Below are 19,439 nucleotides of genomic sequence, written 5' to 3'. Positions count from 1 at the left end.
AAGTCATCCCCCCTTCCTCCTCTCCCCTCAACTCCCTCCTCAAGCCTCACTCTATTCTGATCCAATGGGACCACGCTGTGACCCATTTCAGAGAGTCGCACAGAAATGAAAGCAAGGGAGAGACAGAGGAGGGAGGCCAAAAATGGAGAGCGACAGAAAAGAGAGAGGGAAAAAGATGCCCTCCTGCTACCCACAGCCCTTAGTCAGTCACAATGTACTCCTGCTACCCACAGCCCTTAGTCAGTCACAATGTACTCCTGCTACCCACAGCCCTTAGTCAGTCACAATGTACTCCTGCTACCCACAGCCCTTAGTCAGTCACAATGTACTCCTGCTACCCACAGCCCTTAGTCAGTCACAATGTACTCCTGCTACCCACATATATGTTTCTGCACCCAACAGGCCTGTCTTTCTGTTGTGCACGGCACTCCCCACATGTGATTCAGATAAGCTGCTACCCTCCTGCATTACAATATCTCATGAGACATGAGAGACACAATATGGGTGATTGATGGAACTGATTCGATCTGTCCAGAAGAAGGCCGAGAGGGGAAAATTAAGAGAGGGGGGAGAGGGGAATGAGGTAAGAGAGAGGGGGGGGAGGGGAATGAGGTAAGAGAGGGGGGGGAGGGGAATGAGGTAAGAGAGGGGGGAGAGGGGAATGAGGTAAGAGAGGGGGGAGAGATAGAGGAATGGAGCAGGGGAGAGGGGAATGAGGTAAGAGAGAGGGTGGAGAGCTAGAGGGATGGAGGGGGTGATAGTGGGATGAGGTAAGAGAGAGGATGGAGGGCCTCCCAAGTGGTGCAGTGGTCTAAGGCTAGCTGTGCCACTAGATATCCTGGTTCAAGTCCAGGCTCTGTCGCAGCCGGCCGCAACCGGGTGACCCATAGGGCGGCGCACAATTGGCCCAGCGTCGTCTGGGTTAGGGGAGGGTTTGGCCGGCAGGGACGTTCTTGTCCCATCGCACTCTAGTGACTCCTGTGGCGGCCCGGGCGCAGTGAACGCTGACATGGTCGCCAGGTGTACAGTGTTTCCTCCGACACATTGTTGTGGCTGGCTTCCGGGTTAAGTGGGCATTGTGTCAAGAATCAGTACGGCCTGGTTGGGTTTCGGAGGACGCACGGCTCTTGACCTTCGCCTCTCCCGAGTCCGCACAGGAGTTGCAGCGATGAGACAAGACTGTAAACTAACAATTGGATGCCACGAAATTGAGGAGAAAATGGGGGTACAAATAATGAGAGGATGGAGCGATAGAGGGGGGATAGGCTGATTCAGTGCAGAGGGGAGCCCTGTAGAAGGGAGACAATGCCTTGGGTTTTGTGTGACAGGCCTGTCCCCAGCCCCATTCAAATTCCCACTGCCACCTGTGCACTGGAAACATGAGCTGGGAGTCTCTCCAAGCTGTTCCTTTCCCCCTGCAGCCTCCCCCCTCCCTGCCTGTCTCAAGATCCCAACCACCGTGTACCCAGGTTGTGGACTTTTTTTTTTGGGGGGGGGGGGTTCTAAAGCAACATTTGGTTGGGGGGTGGATATCATTCATTCCCTGAGACTCTTTGGGCCATTGAAATGCTCAGACTGATCGTGTGGAGTTAGGAAAACAAATTTCAAGATATTGACATACACAGCCCTGATTGGCTCATAGAGCCCTTACCAAAATAAACGGTCATTGGTCTATTATAAGAGGGTTTCCCAAACTCAGTCCAACTCATCATCAAGCTTGGATTATTTTAATCAGGTGTGTGGTGCAAAAATCAGTTTGAGTTTGAGAAACCCTGTACAGTGGCTTGCGAATGTATTCACCCACCTTGTCATTATTTTGTTGCCTTACAACCTGGAAGTAAAATTGATTTTGTGGGGGTTTGCATCATTGACACAACATGCCCACCACTTTGAAGATGCAAAACATTTTTTATTGTGAAACAAATAAAAAAATTAAACATGCATAACTATTCACCCCCCCCAAAGTCAATACTTTGTAGAGTCCCATTTTGCTGCAATTACAGCTACAAGTCTCTTGGGGAATGTCTCTATAAGCTTGGCACATCTAGCCACTGGGATATTTGCCCATTCTTCAAGGCAAAGCTGCTCCGGCTCCTTCAAATTGGATGGGTTCCGCTGGTGTACAGCAATCTTTAAGTCATACCACAGATTCTCAATTGGATTGAGGTCTGGGCTTTGCCTAGGCCATTCCAAGACATTTAACTGTTTCCCCTTAAACCACTCAAGTGCTGCTTTAGCAGTATGCTTAGGGTCATTGTCCTGCTGGAAGGTGAACCTCCGTCCCAGTCTCAAATCTCTGGAAGACTGAAACAGGTTTCCCTCAAGAATTTCCCTGTATTTAGCGCCATCCATCATTCCTTCAATTCTGACCAGTTTCCCAGTCGATGAAAAACATCCCCACAGCATGATGCTGCCACCACCATGCTTCATGGTGTTCTCAGGGTGATGCGAGGTCTTGGGTTTGCGCCAGACATTGCGTTTTCCTTGATGGCCAAAAAGCTCAATTTTAGTCTCACCTGACCAGAGTACCATCTTCCATATGTTTGGGGAGTCTCCCACATGCCTTTTGGCTAAAACCAAATGCGTTTGCTTATTTTTTTCTTTAAGCAAAGTTTTTTTTTCTGGCCACTCTTCCGTAAAGCCCAGCTCTGTGGAGTGTACTGCTTAAAGTGGACCTATAGACAGATACTCCAATCTCCGCTGTGGAGCTTTGCAGCTCCTTCAGGGTTATCTTTCGTCTCTTTGTTGCCTCTTTGATTAATGCCCTCCTTGCCTGGTCCGTGGTGGGCGGCCTTCTCATGGCAGATTTGTTGTGGTGCCATATTATTTTCATTTTTTAATAATGGATTTAATGGTGCTCTGTGGGATGTTCAAAGTTTTGGATATTTTTTTTCATAACCCTACCCTGATCTGTACTTCGGCACAACTTTGTCCCTGACCTGTTTGGAGAGATCCTTGGTCTTCATGGTGCTGCCCCTTGCTTAGTGGTGTTGCAGACTCTGGGGCCTTTCAGAACAGGTGTATATATACTGAGATCATGTGACAGATCATGTGACACTTAGATTGCACACAGGTGGACTTTATTTAACTAATTATGTGACGTCTGAAGGTAATTGGTTGCACCAGGTCTTATTTAGGGGCTTCACAGTAAAGGAGGTGAATACATCATATACACAAACCACTTTTACGTTTTCAATTTTTGTTTTTTCACTTCACCAATTTGGACTATTTTGTGTTTTTCCATTACATGAAATCCAGATAAAAATCTATTTAAATTCCAGGTTGTAATGCAACAAAATAGGAAAAATGCCAAGGGAGATGAATACTTTTGCAAGGCACTGTATTATCATAAAATCTGATTATGTTGTCATACAATATAATACAACAAGAGCTTTTGCTGTCGTAGCGTCCACTCTGGGTATCCCCTCCCTCTTGCCCTTCCTCATCTGGGCCAAAAAACTCCCTCCCAGCTGAATGAAATGAAATTTCAGCCATTTTTCAAAAACAGCTCACAAAAAGGGTGTTATCATCATTTTCACAATTTCATAGTGTAGAAATATAATTAAAGAAAACCGGGAAAATCACATTCTTAACTGCACTGCTCCTGTAAAACGCTCTCTGCCGTCAAAAGGGGGACCACTCAAACATTTTGCCTTCGAGGCAGGCGATAGGGTGTCAGGTTAGCAGTGAACAGAGCGAGGCGGGCGAGAGAGTGTCAGGTTAGCAGTGAACAGAGCGAGGCAGGCGAGAGGGTGTCAGGTTAGCAGTGAACAGAGCGAGGCAGGCGATAGGGTGTCAGGTTAGCAGTGAACAGAGAGAGGCAGGCGAGAGGGTGTCAGGTTAGCATTGAACAGAGCGAGGCAGGCGAGAGGGTGTCAGGTTAGCAGTGAACAGAGCGAAGCAGGCGAGAGGGTGTCAGGTTAGCAGTGAACAGAGCGAGGCAGGAGAGAGGGTGTCAGGTTAGCAGTGAACAGAGCGACGCAGGCGATAGGGTGTCAGGTTAGCAGTGAACAGAGAGAGGCAAGCGAGAGGGTGTCAGGTTAGCAGTGAACAGAGCGAGGCAGGTGAGAGGGTGTCAGGTTAGCAGTGAACAGAGCGAAGCAGGCGAGAGGGTGTCAGGTTAGCAGTGAACAGAGCGAGGCAGGAGAGAGGGTGTCAGGTTAGCAGTGAACAGAGCGAGGCAGGCGATAGGGTGTCAGGTTAGCAGTGAACAGAGCGAGGCAGGAGAGAGGGTGTCAGGTTAGCAGTGAACAGAGTGAGGCAGGCGAGAAGGTGTCAGGTTAGCAGTGAACAGAGCGAGGCAGGCGAGAGGGTGTCAGGTTAGCAGTGAACAGAGTGAGGCAGGCGAGAGAGTGTCAGGTTAGCAGTGAACAGAGCGAGGCAGGCGAGAAGGTGTCAGGTTAGCAGTGAACAGAGCGAGGCAGGCGAGAAGGTGTCAGGTTAGCAGTGAACAGAGCGAGGCAGGCGATAGGGTGTCAGGTTAGCAGTGAACAGAGAGAGGCAGGAGAGAGGGTGTCAGGTTAGCAGTGAACAGAGCGAGGCAGGAGAGAGGGTGTCAGGTTAGCAGTGAACAGAGTGAGGCAGGCGAGAGAGTGTCAGGTTAGCAGTGAACAGAGCGAGGCAGGCGAGAAGGTGTCAGGTTAGCAGTGAACAGAGCGAGGCAGGCGAGAGGGTGTCAGGTTAGCAGTGAACAGAGAGAGGCAGGCGAGAGGGTGTCAGGTTAGCAGTGAACAGAGAGAGGCAGGCGAGAGGGTGTCAGGTTAGCATTGAACAGAGCGAGGCAGGCAAGAGGGTGTCAGGTTAGCAGTGAACAGAGCGAAGCAGGCGAGAGGGTGTCAGGTTAGCAGTGAACAGAGCGAGGCAGGAGAGAGGGTGTCAGGTTAGCAATGAACAGAGCGAGACAGGCGAGAGGGTGTCAGGTTAGCAGTGAACAGAGCGAGACAGGCGAGAGGGTGTCAGGTTAGCAGTGAACAGAGCGAGGCAGGCGAGAGGGTGTCAGCTTAGCAGTGAATAGAGCGAGCCAGGCGAGAGACTGTCAGATTAGCAGTGAACAGAGAATGTTTCACCCAAGACGGTGAAGTAAAAGGGAGGAGAGACCAGGAGAGAGAGGGAGGGGGGTGCCTGCTACCTGCCTCAGGTAATACTAGGGGTTCCCCCATCCCGCTCCCCACTCCCCGCCCCCCCCCCCAGCCCACCCCCCTAGCACACCTGTCACCCCTAACCAGGCTGGCCTCTGTATGGCCTGTCTTTGTGGGCTGCTTTAACAAAGCCATATGTAGAGAAAAATAATGCACCCAGACACACAGACAGAGGCAGTCTGTTCTACAGGTGACAAAGGGCTGGGTGGGCCTGGGAAAGCCTTAGTTCAGCCTTCAGAACAGGACCAGGCTGTTTGATAATTGGAAGGCTACCTTCCCCTTTATCCTGTGGAGGTCTAGGCCTGGCTGAAGCAGCTCTCCCTGAAACATGAGTGTGTTTTTATTTATCTTTCTAACCCCCCCTCCCTCTCTCCCCACACTCCCCTCTATCCCCTCTCTCCCCTCTCTCCTCTCTCTCCCCTCTCTCCCACTCTCCCCTCTATCCCCTCTCTCCTCTCTCTCCCCTCTCCCCCACTCTCCCCTCTATCCCCTCTCTCCTCTCTCTCCCCTCTCTCCCACTCTCCCCTCTATCCCCTCTCTCCTCTCTCTCCCCTCTCCCCCACTCTCCCCTCTATCCCCTCTCTCCTCTCTCTCCCCTCTCCCCCACTCTCCCCTCTATCCCCTCTCTCCCCTCTCTCCCCTCTCTCCATCTCTCCCCTCTCTCCCCTCTCTCCCCACTCTCCCCTCTCTCCCTCTCTCCTTCTCTCGCCTCTCTGTACCCCTCAGCCGCTGCTGTGACAAGAAGAGCTGTGGCAACCGCAATGAGACCCCGTCTGACCCCGTCATCATCGACAGGTACCTTCACACACTCCTCCGCATGCTCAACTACTCCTACTGTGACCGCATTGTGTGTGTGTGGCCTCCTATGAAGCTGCTGATGCAGTGAGGGAACAGTATGAGGTTCAGGTTAGAACAGTCAGCTCATGTATCTACTGAGGTTTGGCCCAGAGCCTACCCACCCTATGGCTCTATTTGTACTACAGTGAGTACTACAGTGAGTACTAGAGTGAGTACTACAGTGAGTACTACAGTGAGTACTACAGTGAGTACTAGAGTGAGTACTACAGTGAGTACTACAGTGAGTACTACAGTGAGTACTACAGTGTATGTGGAGTGATCACGTTCCACAGCGTCTGCTCCTCCACAGTGAGGGAGGACGAGGGGAGCCAGAATGAGGAGGCTGTTCTCTCCTCTCCGCTCCCCTTAATAAAACCCACATGGATAATGGACTGTGAAACAATAGCTGCCAAAGTGCCTGGAGCCCCCTCTCTCCCTCCCTCTCTCCCTCCCTCTCCCCCTCCCTCTCTCCATCCCGCCCTCCCTCCCTCCCAACCTCCCTCCCTCCCTCCTTCATGCCTCCAGGGCACCTAAACACAGGCCTTCTCTCTTCCACGTTGTGCATGTATCTGTCTCAGCTGGACAGGAGTCTTCAGACCTGGGCGTCCTCTATAGGCTTACTGAACTAAGGTTATTGGACCAGGCCTGCTGGTAGCTGTGCTAGACCCAGAGTACTGGAGATGATATAGTTGTTGTTGGACCATTACCAGGCCTGCTGGTAGTTGTGCTAGACCCAGAGTACTGGAGATGATATAGTTGTTGTTGGACCATTACCAGGCCTGCTGGTAGCTGTGTTAGACCCAGAGTACTGGAGATGATATGGTTGTTGTTATGTTGTCTGTGTTATGACATCTATCTAACACAATAATCCTGGTTGTATTTACTCTGTTGATCTCCCAAAACGTCTGCATCTCAACGGCTGTGTGAGCTAATGTTGGCTAGATAGTGTGGTTCCACTACTGTCTCTCTATTCCCCTGACTGGGTCTGCTGCCCGTCCTCTCTCTCTGTGCTGTGGCTACTACAGCACGGCTGCTCTGGAGACAGTTCTTACGGAGCAGAACTGGAACATACCAAATAGGAGAAAGCTTTTGATTTACACCCCACAGAGTTGAGTTGGTTCACCCCAGTTATTGTTTAGTGCCACGGGGCAGACCTGATTTGTTGCTCTTTGTCAAACGGAACCCGGAGCTCATTGGTGAAGATGAAATCCCACTGAAAGAGGATTTGGGAGACGTGGTGCTTATGTATGTATGTATGTATGTATGTATGTATGTATGTGTGTGTGTGTGTGTGTGTGTATGTGTGTATGTGTGTATGTGTGTGTGTGTGTGTGTGTGTGTGTGTGTGTGTGTGTGTGTGTGTGTGTGTGTGTGTGTGTGTGTGTGTGTGTGTGTGTGTGTGTGTGTGTGTGTGTGTGTGTGTGTGTGTAAAGTATGTATGTAACGATGCATATGTGCAGTATATTGTTGGATTTCAGTATTCCAAGAGAATGTACGTATCTTCAGGCCAAACTCTCATGGACATGCCTGTACACACCCACACGTACACCTGTGTTGCCTCTGTAAAGGTGGATGGCAGTAGTGTTTGCTGTGGTAATGTATTCACTGACCCGCGCTACAGGAAGGACACAGATGCACATCAGCTGTGGCGCAGGTCTCCCCGTGCCAGGAGAGGAGAGGCGAGAAGTGGGGCACATACCTGGCTCACGTGTTCTGCCCCCCTCCTCTCCTATTCCCCTCACCACCCAACGTTCCGCTTCGCTGGGCCAGAAAGGGTCAGTGCCCCTGGGGTGGGGTGGGGGGCAGCTGGACCCCCCCCCCCCCCCCCCCCCCCCAGCCCCCTTCCTCCTCTCTCTACCATCACACACCTTCAGACTTCAGTGAACAAACAGGGCTCAGATGAGCATGGGCAGATGAACCCAGTATCTTCTGTTGAACTCATCCTCTCTCAGTGCCAGAACACTACGGTTGTGTTTTTGACTGCTCAGTGCCTTATGCTTACAGGAGATACATCAAAACAAACAGGTGCACAGGCCTCAGCACAGTTCATATTGCTCTCCCGGCACCTGTAAAATACGATGATTTATTTTGGTTTGTGGGGGAAAGGGAATGTAGATTTTCATAGACTAATACGACATTGAAAGAGGACCCAGTGGAGTGACAGTGTCTCCTCTCCATATGCTGGGCCAGGCAGCCAGCCAGGCACATTGGGTCCATGGCTTAGGTGTGAGGTTATCATACCATCATACAGATTTGCTCTCCTTTCTGTCACGCGTTCCTGCAGCACTGGAAAATGGGTCACGTGAAAACTGAAGAAAATAAATCTTGTGTTCTCTTGGCAGTTTGTTTTCAGTATTTGTTTTGGATGATGGCTGACAAACAGGCAGCTTGCCTTCGCTGATAGATACCATCTCAATTATGACTTATTCTTTCCCCCGAAATAGGTAATAAAAATAACAACTCCAACTTGTATCTTTTTTCTTGAAGTCGTTAAGTTCAATAAACAAGGGCTCATTAGTCTGCTCTTGTCTCAGAGAGCAGATTCGATTGCGGCGCTGTAATTAGCCGGGCTAGTGTTAGCTAATTCTCCTGGTTGAGAGCGAGAGAGAGCGAGAGAGAGAGAGAGAGAGAGAGAGAGAGAGAGAGAGAGAGAGAGAGAGGGAGAGAGAGAGAGAGAGAGAGAGAGAGAGAGAGAGAGAGAGAGAGAGAGAGAGAGAGAGAGAGAGAGAGAGAGAGAGAGAGAGAGAGAGAGAGAGAGGATCTGAGGGTGAGTGATTCACTAATTAGATCTCTCTCATAAGACCCGGGATAGACTGCAGATAATCCCTCCGAATAATTACAAAACATGCTAATGAAGCCTTATTATTTTGTTAAAATAACAAATGTCATATTTACTGTGGTTTATTCTCTCTCATTTGTAAACACACAATATGAAGCGTTGGGATTTCAGTATTCAGGGAAACATGATTATTGCATTATTTTTTCTATCTGCGAGGGAAGCTGTTACAGTCATTTTCCACTACCTGATTGAGGTTATCTACATATGAAATGGATGCCCTGTGCGGTGTGTGTTACTATTGACCTGTTTGTGTGTGTGTGTGTGTGTGTGTGTGTGTGTCTGTGTGTGTGTGTGTGTGTGTGTGTGTGTGTGTGTGTGTGTGTGTGTGTGTGGTGTGTTGTGTGTGTGTTGTGTGTGTGTGTGTGTGTGTGTGTGTGTGTGTGTGTTACTATCGACCTGTTTGTGTGTGTGTGTGTGTGTGTGTGTGTGTGTGTGTGTGTGTGTGTGTGTGTGTGTGTGTGTGTGTGTGTGTGTGTGTCTGTGTGTGTGTGTGTGTGTGTGTGTGTGTGTGTGTGTGTGTGTGTGTGTGTGTGTGTGTGTGTGTGTGTGTGTGTGTGTTACTATCGACCTGTTTGTGTGTGTGTGTGTGTGTGTGTGTGTGTGTGTGTGTCTGTGTGTGTGTGTGTGTGTGTGTGTGTGTGTGTGTGTGTGTGTGTCTGTGTGTGTGTGTGTGTGTGTGTGTGTGTGTGTGTGTGTGTGTGTGTGTGTGTGTCTGTGTGTGTGTGTGTCTGTGTGTGTGTGTGTGTGTGTGTGTGTGTGTGTGTGTGTGTGTGTGTGTGTGTGTGTGTGTGTGTGTGTGTGTGTGTGTGTGTGTGTGTGTGTGTGTGTGTGTGTGTGTGTGTGTGTGTGTGTGTGTGTGTGTGTGTGTAGGAGGATCATTGAAAGCTATGGTGCTATTAACTTTAAAAAGTTAGGATCACCAGAAAAATATATATAAAAAATGGATTGAGATTTAGCCTATATTGGGCCTATTTGAATCCTACTCAGTTTTGAACCACACCTCCTAAAGAATATTTTTTAAACTTTCTTTCTGTATCACTAAATGTTTGCATAATGGTGCCGTTACCAGTTTGTTAGGGCGATATGGGCAAAGAAATCTAAATGTGATTTTTCAAACAAATATTGCAATTTGACTTGCAATATACAGTAGATCAAAACACTTGGGTGAACTGTTGGAATCATAATAATTATTAATCTAATTCTACGGTTGGTGTTGTTTGGCATGACAACAAATGAAAAGCCAGGTAGGAGTTATGACAGTGTAGGAACCAAAGTGTTGGTCAGTATTTCTCAGGGGACCCTAGAATTTGAATAGGTGCATAGATGTTACATTTAGTCAACGATGTTAGAATAGGTTATCAGATTCAGAACCTGCCGTTGCACAGACAACATACTGATCTACAGGACACCATCACTGGTCGTCACCTGTATTAGAGATCATGTTTGCTTTGCCCTAGCTAGTGCATTTAGCTAGCTAGCCAGCAAGCTACACTGAACAAAAATATAAACAATTTCAAAGATTTTACTGAGTTACAGTTCATATAAGGAAATCAGTCAATTGAAATAAATTCATTAGGCCCTGATCTATGGATTATATACAGTATATATATACAGTATATATATATATATATATATTCAGTGTAGATAGCGATTAGCAATAGCAATTATCTTTAAAGACGCTGCATGGTCAATTCGACGTCTGCATTGGCCATGCAGCATTTACAGTGAGATCGCCTCTGCAGAACTGAGGACATTCATACTTCTTGCGCTTCGCCCAGCAGCGCTGTTGTGAAGGAAGTTGTTAAGGAAGTGAGTTCGTGTTTATACAAGACCTCTCGCCACCACCGACCGTCAACCAATCATGTCAATGCGGAGCTATACACATTTTGAGATGCACACAACGATGCGGTACGGAGCTCAATTTGGCCTCTCCATGCCTCCGGAGGCTCCTTTATTGCGTCACACCATCCATATGGCGCCTCCAACCACATTTTCAGATCAAGCATAAATTATCTCTTAGTCACATGCCAGCTTCTTTAGCCGAACTAACTCACATTTTGCGAAGAAAGATACACAAACTAATATTATAATAGAGAAAACATGGATTTAATTTTAGAAGCAACGTGGAAAGTGGTAGCCTGTTGTTGCTTTGGAAGAATCTGTTAAGTGCATGCTGAGAGAAACAGGAAGTGTCTGTGTGTGAGCTGTGTGCCTGTTGAGTGACAGGGGGCGGGGCTTCAGACTGTTTAGAATATTGTCAGGCATTGAGTTTTTTTTATCAGAATCTTTTTTTTGTCACACGGTGCTTCCAAAATAAAACTCCCAAGTCGCACAGCAAAATATTTGGTGGCACTTTAGATGAATGTATGTCTATCTATCTAACTCTATGTATAAGAGCTTTAGATGAATGTATGTCTATCTATCTAACTCTATGTATAAGAGCAACTGCACCCCCTGCTCTGCCATATGCTCCTCTCAATCAATCACATTTATTTATAAAACCCTTTTTACATTAGCAGATGTCACAAAGTGCTGTACAGAAACCCAGTTTAAACCCCAAAAGAGCAGGCAATGCGGATGTAGAAGCACGGTGGCTAGGAAAAACTTGTCTTCTCTCCCTGTCTGTGCTGTGACCTCTCCGAGCCTCAGTCAGATTATTTTAAATACCTTAATCCTGCTCATTGACATGGACACAAAAGCCCACTGACATCTAATAGAAGCCTCTTCACTTTCCCCTTTTCCTCTGCTTCAGACTGGCTTCAGTTCAGATCAGCCCTCCCTCCACTCTCCCATCCACCCTCCTCCTCGCTCCACTCTCTCATACACCCTCCTCCTCCCTCCACTCTCTCATACACCCTCCTCCTCCCTCCACTCTCTCATACACCCTCCTCCTCCTTCTCTTCCACTCTCCCATCCACCCTCCTCCTTCTCTTCCACTCTCCCATCCACCCTCCTCCTCCTCCCCCCAATCTCCCATCCACCCTCCTCCTTCTCTTCCACTCTCCCATCCACCCTCCTCCTCCTCCCCCCACTCTCCCATCCACCCTCCTCCCGCCTCCCCCCACTCTCCCATACACCCTCCTCCTTCTCTCCCCACTCTCCCATCCAACCTCCTCCTCCCTCCACTCTCCCATCCACCCCCTCCTCCCTTCACTCTCCCATCCACCCTCCTCTTCCTCCCTCTACTCTCCCATACACCCTCCTCCTTCTCTCCCCACTCTCCCATCCACCCTCCTCTTCCTCCCTCTACTCTCCCATACACCCTCCTCCTTCTCTCCCCACTCTCCCATCCAACCTCCTCCTCCCTCCACTCTCCCATCCACCCCTCCTCCCTTCACTCTCCCATCCACCCTCCTCTTCCTCCCTCTATTCTCCCATCCACCCTCCACCTCCTCCCTCTATTCTCCCATACACCCTCCTCCTTCTCTCCCCACTCTCCCCATACAAATTCCTCCTCCCAATCCCCCATCCACCTTCCTCTTCCCTCTAACCTCCCATCAACCCTCCTCCTCTTCCCCCCGCTCTCCCCATCCACCCTCATCCTTCTCCTCCCTCCACTCCCCCATCCACCCTCATCCTTCTCCTCCCTCCACTCCCCTATCCACCCTCCTCCTCTTCCTCCTCCTCCCTCATCCCTCCAATCTCCCACCAACCCTCCTCCTCCTCCCCCTACTCTCCTCATCCACCCTCTTCCTCTTCCTCCCCCCACTCACTCCATCCACCCTCCCCCTCCTCCTCTCCCCACTCCCCCCATCCACCCTCCACCCACCTCCTCCACTCAGCCCCACAGAGAGACCTCTATTGTATACTGCCTCGACGCCCCCCCCCCCCCCCCCCCCCATTCACTTGTTTTTCTGTTTGGAGAAAGCCTTCAGATGTGGATAAATACTTGTGTCCCAAAGTGAGCTTAGATGGAACAGTTTCAAAGAGAATATTTATTGTATGTGTGTGTCTGGTGTCTGGTGTGTGTGTGTGTCTGCTGTGTGTGTGTGTGTGTCTGTTGTCTGGTGTGTGTGTGTGTGTGTGTCTGGTGTGTGTGTGTCTGGTGTGTTTGTGTGTCTGGTGTCTGGTGTGTGTGTGTATGTGTTTGTTTGTGTGTGTGTGGTGTGATGTGTGTGGTGTGGTTTGTGTGTGTTTTTCTGGCGTGTGTGTGTGCCTGGTGTGTGTGCCCGGTGTGTGTGTGTGTGTCTGTTGTGTGTGTGTGCGTGCGTGCGTCCGTACATGTGTGTACTCTATCTACTGATTGTCTCATCTGGTCTGAAGGATGGCATGGTATCAGTACATCACAAGCCCAGTTCCTGTTGCCTCATTTGAAACATCTCAGTTTACACACAGTCCATTATTCCTTGGTCTGGAGATTCTCTGATCAGGAGGGTGTCTGTGTGTATGTGTGCATTTGGGTGTGTGTGATTGGTTGTGTGTGTCTCTCTCAACTCTAGAGATCCCTGTCAATGGACCTCAACCGTCACCCTTTCACATAGGGCTAGTTACACTATAAGTGAGACATTTGTACATCACAGGCTAGATACGACCTAAGCATGTTCCCTAGCCCTTCTAAATAACTCCCCTCTCCCAACCATGGGAGCTCATGTCTTGAGCAAAGAACAGTGTTCTGGGCAGGACAGGGCCCCTGAGTGTGTCCAAGGCTTTGTTTTGTCTCTCGGAGCCCCAGCTACAGACCCATGTATCCCCAGTCCCATGTAGCCCCAGTCCCATGTAGCCCCAGTCCCATGTAGTTCCAGTCCCATGTAGTCCCAGTCCCATGTAGTCCCAGTCCCACGTATCCCCAGTCCCATGTATCCCCAGTCCCATGTATCCCCAGTCCCATGTATCCCCAGTCCCATGTATCCCCAGTCCCATGTAGCCCCAGTCCCATGTATCCCCAGCTACAGCCCCAGTCCCACGTATCCCCAGTCCCATGTAGTCCCAGTCCCATGTAGTCCCAGTCCCACTTATCCCCAGTCCCATGTAGCCCCAGTCCCATGTATCCCCAGCTACAGACCCAGTCCCATGTATCCCCAGTCCCATGTAGTCCTAGTCCCACGTATCCCCAGTCCCATGTAGCCCCAGTCCCATGTATCCCCAGTCCCATGTAGTCCCAGCTACAGACCCAGCCCCATGTAGCCCCAGTCCCACGTAGCCCCAGTCCCACGTATCCCCAGTCCCATGTATCCCCAGTCCCACATATCCCCAGTCCCACATATCCCCAGTCCCATGTAGTCCCAATCCCATGTAGTCCCAGTCCCACTTATCCCCAGTCCCATGTAGCCCCAGTCCCATGTATCCCCAGTCCCATGTAGTCCCAGCTACAGACCAAGTCCCATGTAGCCCCAGTCCCATGTAGCCCCAGTACCTTGTAGCCCCAGCTACAGACCCAGTCCCATGTAGCCCCAGTCCCATGTAGCCCCAGTACCTTGTAGCCCCAGCTACAGCCCCAGCCCCATGTAGCCCCAGTCCCATGTAGCCCCAGTCCCATGTAGCCCCAGTCCCATGTAGTCCCAGTCCCACTTATCTCCAGTCCCATGTAGCCCCAGTCCCATGTATCCCCAGCTACAGACCCAGTCCCATGTATCCCCAGTCCCATGTAGTCCCAGTCCCACGTATCCCCAGTCCCACGTATCCCCAGTCCCATGTAGCCCCAGTCCCATGTATCCCCAGTCCCATGTAGTCCCAGCTACAGACCCAGTCCCATGTAGCCCCAGTACCTTGTAGCCCCAGCTACAACCCCAGCCCCATGTAGCCCCAGCCCCATGTAGCCCCAGCTAAAGCCCCAGTCCCATGTAGCCCCAGTCCCATGTAGCCCCAGCTACAGCCCCAGCCCCATGTAGCCCCAGACCCATGTAGCCCCAGTCCCATGTAGCCCCAGTCCCATGTAGTCCCAGTCCCACTTATCCCCAGTCCCATGTAGCCCCAGTCCCATGTATCCCCAGCTAAAGACCCAGTCCCATGTATCCCCAGTCCCATGTAGTCCCAGTCCCACGTATCCCCAGTCCCACGTATCCCCAGTCCCATGTAGCCCCAGTCCCATGTATCCCCAGTCCCATGTAGTCCCAGCTACAGACCCAGTCCCATGTAGCCCCAGTCCCTTGTAGCCCCAGCTACAGCCCCAGCCCCATGTAGCCCCAGTCCCATGTAGCCCCAGTCCCATGTAGCCCCAGTCCCATGTAGTCCCAGTCCCACTTATCCCCAGTCCCATGTAGCCCCAGTCCCATGTATCCCCAGCTACAGACCCAGTCCCATGTATCCCCAGTCCCATGTAGTCCCAGTCCCACGTATCCCCAGTCCCACGTATCCCCAGTCCCATGTAGCCCCAGTCCCATGTATCCGCAGTCCCATGTAGTCCCAGCTACAGACCCAGTCCCATGTAGCCCCAGTACCTTGTAGCCCCAGCTACAGCCCCAGCCCCATGTAGCCCCAGTCCCATGTAGCCCCAGTCCCATGTAGCCCCAGCTACAGCCCCAGTCCCATGTAGCCCCAGTCCCATGTAGCCCCAGCTACAGCCCCAGCCCCATGTAGCCCCAGTCCCATGTATCCCCAGCCCCATGTAGCCCCAGTCCCATGTATCCCCAGTCCCATGTATCCCCAGTCCCATGTAGCCCCAGTACCTTGTAGCCCCAGCTACAGCCCCAGCCCCATGTATCCCCAGTCCCATGTATCCCCAGTCCCATGTAGCCCCAGTCCCATGTAGCCCCAGTCCCATGTAGTCCCAGTCCCACTTATCCCCAGTCCCATGTAGCCCCAGTCCCATGTATCCCCAGCTACAGACCCAGTCCCATGTATCCCCAGTCCCATGTAGTCCCAGTCCCACGTATCCCCAGTCCCACGTATCCCCAGTCCCATGTAGCCCCAGTCCCATGTATCCCCAGTCCCATGTAGTCCCAGCTACAGACCCAGTCCCATGTAGCCCCAGTACCTTGTAGCCCCAGCTACAGCCCCAGCCCCATGTAGCCCCAGTCTCATGTAGCCCCAGCTACAGCCCCAGTCCCATGTAGCCCCAGTCCCATGTAGCCCCAGCTACAGCCCCAGCCCCATGTAGCACCAGTCCCATGTATCCCCAGCCCCATGTAGCCCCAGTCCCATGTATCCCCAGTCCCATGTATCCCCAGTCCCAAGTAGCCCCAGTCTCATGTAGCCCCAGTCTCATGTAGCCCCAGCTACAGCCCCAGTCCCATGTAGCCCCAGTCCCATGTAGCCCCAGCTACAGCCCCAGCCCCATGTAGCACCAGTCCCATGTATCCCCAGCCCCATGTAGCCCCAGTCCCATGTATCCCCAGTCCCATGTATCCCCAGTCCCAAGTAGCCCCAGTCCCATGTAGTCCCAGTCCCATGTATCCCCAGTCCCATGTATCCCCAGTCCCATGTATCCCCAGCCCCATGTAGCCCCAGCCCCATGTATCCCCAGTCCCATGTATCCCCAGTCCCATGTAGCACCAGCCCCATGTATCCCCAGTCCCATGTAGCCCCAGTCCCATGTAGCCCCAGTCCCATGTAGCCCCAGCTACAGCCCCAGTCCCATGTATCCCCAGCCCTATGTATCCCCAGTCCCATGTATCCCCAGTCCCATGTAGCCCCAGCCCCATGTATCCCCAGTCCCATGTAGCCCCAGTTCCATGTAGCCCCAGTCCCATGTAGCCCCAGCTACAGCCCCAGTCCCATGTATCCCCAGCCCCATGTATCCCCAGCCCCATGTATCCCCAGCCCCATGTATCCCCAGCCCCATGTATCCCCAGTCCCATGTATCCCCAGCCCCATGTATCCCCAGTCCCATGTACCCCCAGCCCCATGTAGCCCCAGCCCCATGTATCCCCAGTCCCATGTATCCCCAGTCCCATGTATCCCCAGCCCCATGTATCCCCAGTCCCATGTAGCCCCAGTCCCATGTAGCCCCAGCTACAGCCCCAGTCCCATGTATCCCCAGCCCCATGTATCCCCAGTCCCATGTATCCCCAGTCCCATGTAGCCCCAGCCCCATGTATCCCCAGTCCCATGTAGCCCCAGTCCCATGTAGCCCCAGTCCCATGTAGCCCCAGCTACAGCCCCAGTCCCATGTATCCCCAGCCCCATGTATCCCCAGTCCCATGTAGCCCCAGTCCCATGTATCCCCAGTCCCATGTATCCCCAGTCCCATGTATCCCCAGTCCCATGTAGCCCCAGTCCCATGTAGCCCCAGCTACAGCCTCAAAGGTGTCGCAGGTAGCCTAGTGGTTAGAGAGTTGGGCCGGTACCTGAAAGGTTGGTGGATTGAATCCCCAAGCTGACAAGGTAAAAATATGTCATTCTGCCCCTGAACAAGGCAGTTAATCCACTGTTACCTGGTAGGCTGTCATTGTAAATAAGAATTTGTTCTTAACTGACTTGGTTAAATAAAGGTAAAATAAAATGAATAAAAAGGAGGCATTGCTGCTCTGTCTGCTCTGCTCCGTGCTGTGATGTTGAAGGCTCAGCTCAGCGAGCATGCTGGGAGACTGCGGAAGATGGAATGTGAGAGTTCCCGTGGATACCGTGGGACTTCCTGTCCCCCTCCGCCCCCTCCAGAAGCGTTCTCAGCCCCTTTGGCTGTGTTTGGTCTAGAACAGGGCTAAGCAACCCTGTTCCTGGAGAGAGACCCTCCTGTAGGTTTTCATTCCAACCCTGTTCCTGGAGAGAGACCCTCCTGTAGGTTTTCACTCCATCCCTGTTCCTGGAGAGCTACCCTCCTGTAGGTTTTCATTCCAACCCTGTTCCTGGAGAGCTACCCTCCTGTAGGTTTTCACTCCATCCCTGTTCCTGGAGAGAGACCCTCCTGTAGGTTTTCACTCCAACCCTGTTCCTGGGGAGAGACCCTCCTGTAGGTTTTCACTCCAACCCTGTTCCTGGAGAGAGACCCTCCTGTAGGTTTTCACTCCATCCCTGTTCCTGGAGAGAGACCCTCCTGTAGGTTTTCACTCCATCCATGTTCCTGGAGAGAGACCCTCCTGTAGGTTTTCACTTCAACCCTGTTCCTGGAGAGAGACCCTCCTGTAGGTTTTCACTCCATCCCTGTTCCTGGAGAGAGACCCTCCTGTAGGTTTTCACTCCAACCCTGTTCCTGGAGAGAGACCCTCCTGTAGGTTTTCACTCCAACCCTGTTCCTGGGGAGAGACCCTCCTGTAGGTTTTCACTCCATCCCTGTTCCTGGGGAGAGACCCTCCTGTAGGTTTTCACTCCAACCCTGTTCCTGGAGAGAGACCCTCCTGTAGGTTTTCACTCCAACCCTGTTCCTGGAGAGAGACCCTGAGAGACCCTGAAGCCTCAGGACCAGAAGATCTAATCAATCAGAATAAAACAAATTACAACACCATTAAAACCAAACTACATTGCTTATTGGGAAACACAAACACAAAGCAAAATGCAGTTCTATCTGAATAAATACACATAAAACAATTAGAGAGTGTAATTTCCCCACATGTGAAACCCTTATTCAAGGTTTCAAAGCCCCCTCTGATGAGGATACGCTACCTGTCCTGTTGGGGGAGGACGCAGAGAGCTGTGGGTTGGCAGTGCACTACATATATATGTACATTGTTACATCATGCCAATAAAGCAAATTGAATGAGAGAAAAAGAGAGAATGAGAGAATGAGAGAAATAGAGAGAAAGAGAGAGAGAGAGAATGAGAGAGTGAGAGAAAGAGAGAGAGAATGAGAGAAAGAGAAAGAGAGAGAATGAGAGAAAGAGAGAGAGAATGAGAGAAAGAGAAAGAGAGAGAATGAGAGAAAGAGAAAGAGAGAGAATGAGAGAAAGAGAGAGAGAGAGAATGAGAGAGAGAGAATGAGAGAAAGAGAGAGAGAATGAGAGAGAGAGAATGAGAAAGAGAGAGTGAGAGAATGAGAGAGAATGAGAGAAAGAGAGAGAATGAGAGAAAGAGAGAGAGTGAGAGGGAATGAGTCCCCACCCTCCCTGTGGCTCTGTGTCAGTCTCCATCTCTACTCGCGCTGCTTTCCTCCTGGGTGACAGATAGGTTCTGTGCGTGTCTCTGTGTGGCCCACTTCATCCCACTCAGAATGGGGGATAATAATAACAAATCATCAACCTCTATATGAAAATATATATGTCGTTTAGCAGACACTTTTATCCACGCTCTGACAGTCACGCGTTCATACATTTAACATATGGATGGTCCCCCAGCGGGACTCGAACAGCACGACCCTGGGCGTTGCATGAGCCATGCTCTACCGTCTAAGTCACACAGAACCTCTTCAAGTTAATATAGGGTTAATGATATGCAGCACGCTGTCCACAATCCTATCATGCGCCTGGTTGCCTCCAAAAGAGGTGTACCCATTAGTCCGTGCCACGTGTGTGTTTGTGAGCCTCTCTGTCTCTCTCTCTCTCTCTCTCTCTCTCTCTCTCTCTCTCTCTCGCTCTCTCTCTCATTAACCCTCTCTTTCTCTCATTCTCTCACTCTTTCTCTCATTCTTTCTCTCATTCTCTCCCTCTCTCTCCCTCTCTCTCTCTCCCTCTCTCTCTCCCTCTCTCTCTCTCTCTCTCTCTCTCTCTCTCTCTCTCTCTCTCTCTCTCTGTCTCTCATTCTCTCACTCTTTCTCTCACTCTTTCTCTCATTCTTCCTCTCATTCTCTCTCTCCCCCTCTCTCTCTCTCTCTCTCT

General features: G+C 51.0%; 1 protein-coding gene across 1 annotated transcript in view; it reads left to right on the top strand.

Annotated features, from left to right (window-relative positions):
* Positions 1-19,439, top strand: part of LOC109880020 (uncharacterized) — a 234,318-nt gene that overhangs the window by 39,621 nt on the left and 175,258 nt on the right. Inside the window, exon 6 of the mRNA XM_031807688.1 lies at positions 5,865-5,933. Coding sequence (XP_031663548.1) covers positions 5,865-5,933 — 69 coding nt within the window. The remainder of the gene's footprint in view (positions 1-5,864; positions 5,934-19,439) is intronic.

Source organism: Oncorhynchus kisutch, linkage group LG28 (genome assembly GCF_002021735.2).
Source record: "Oncorhynchus kisutch isolate 150728-3 linkage group LG28, Okis_V2, whole genome shotgun sequence".
Taxonomy (NCBI): Eukaryota; Metazoa; Chordata; class Actinopteri; order Salmoniformes; family Salmonidae; genus Oncorhynchus; species Oncorhynchus kisutch.
This window is presented reverse-complemented; position numbering and strand designations above follow the sequence as displayed.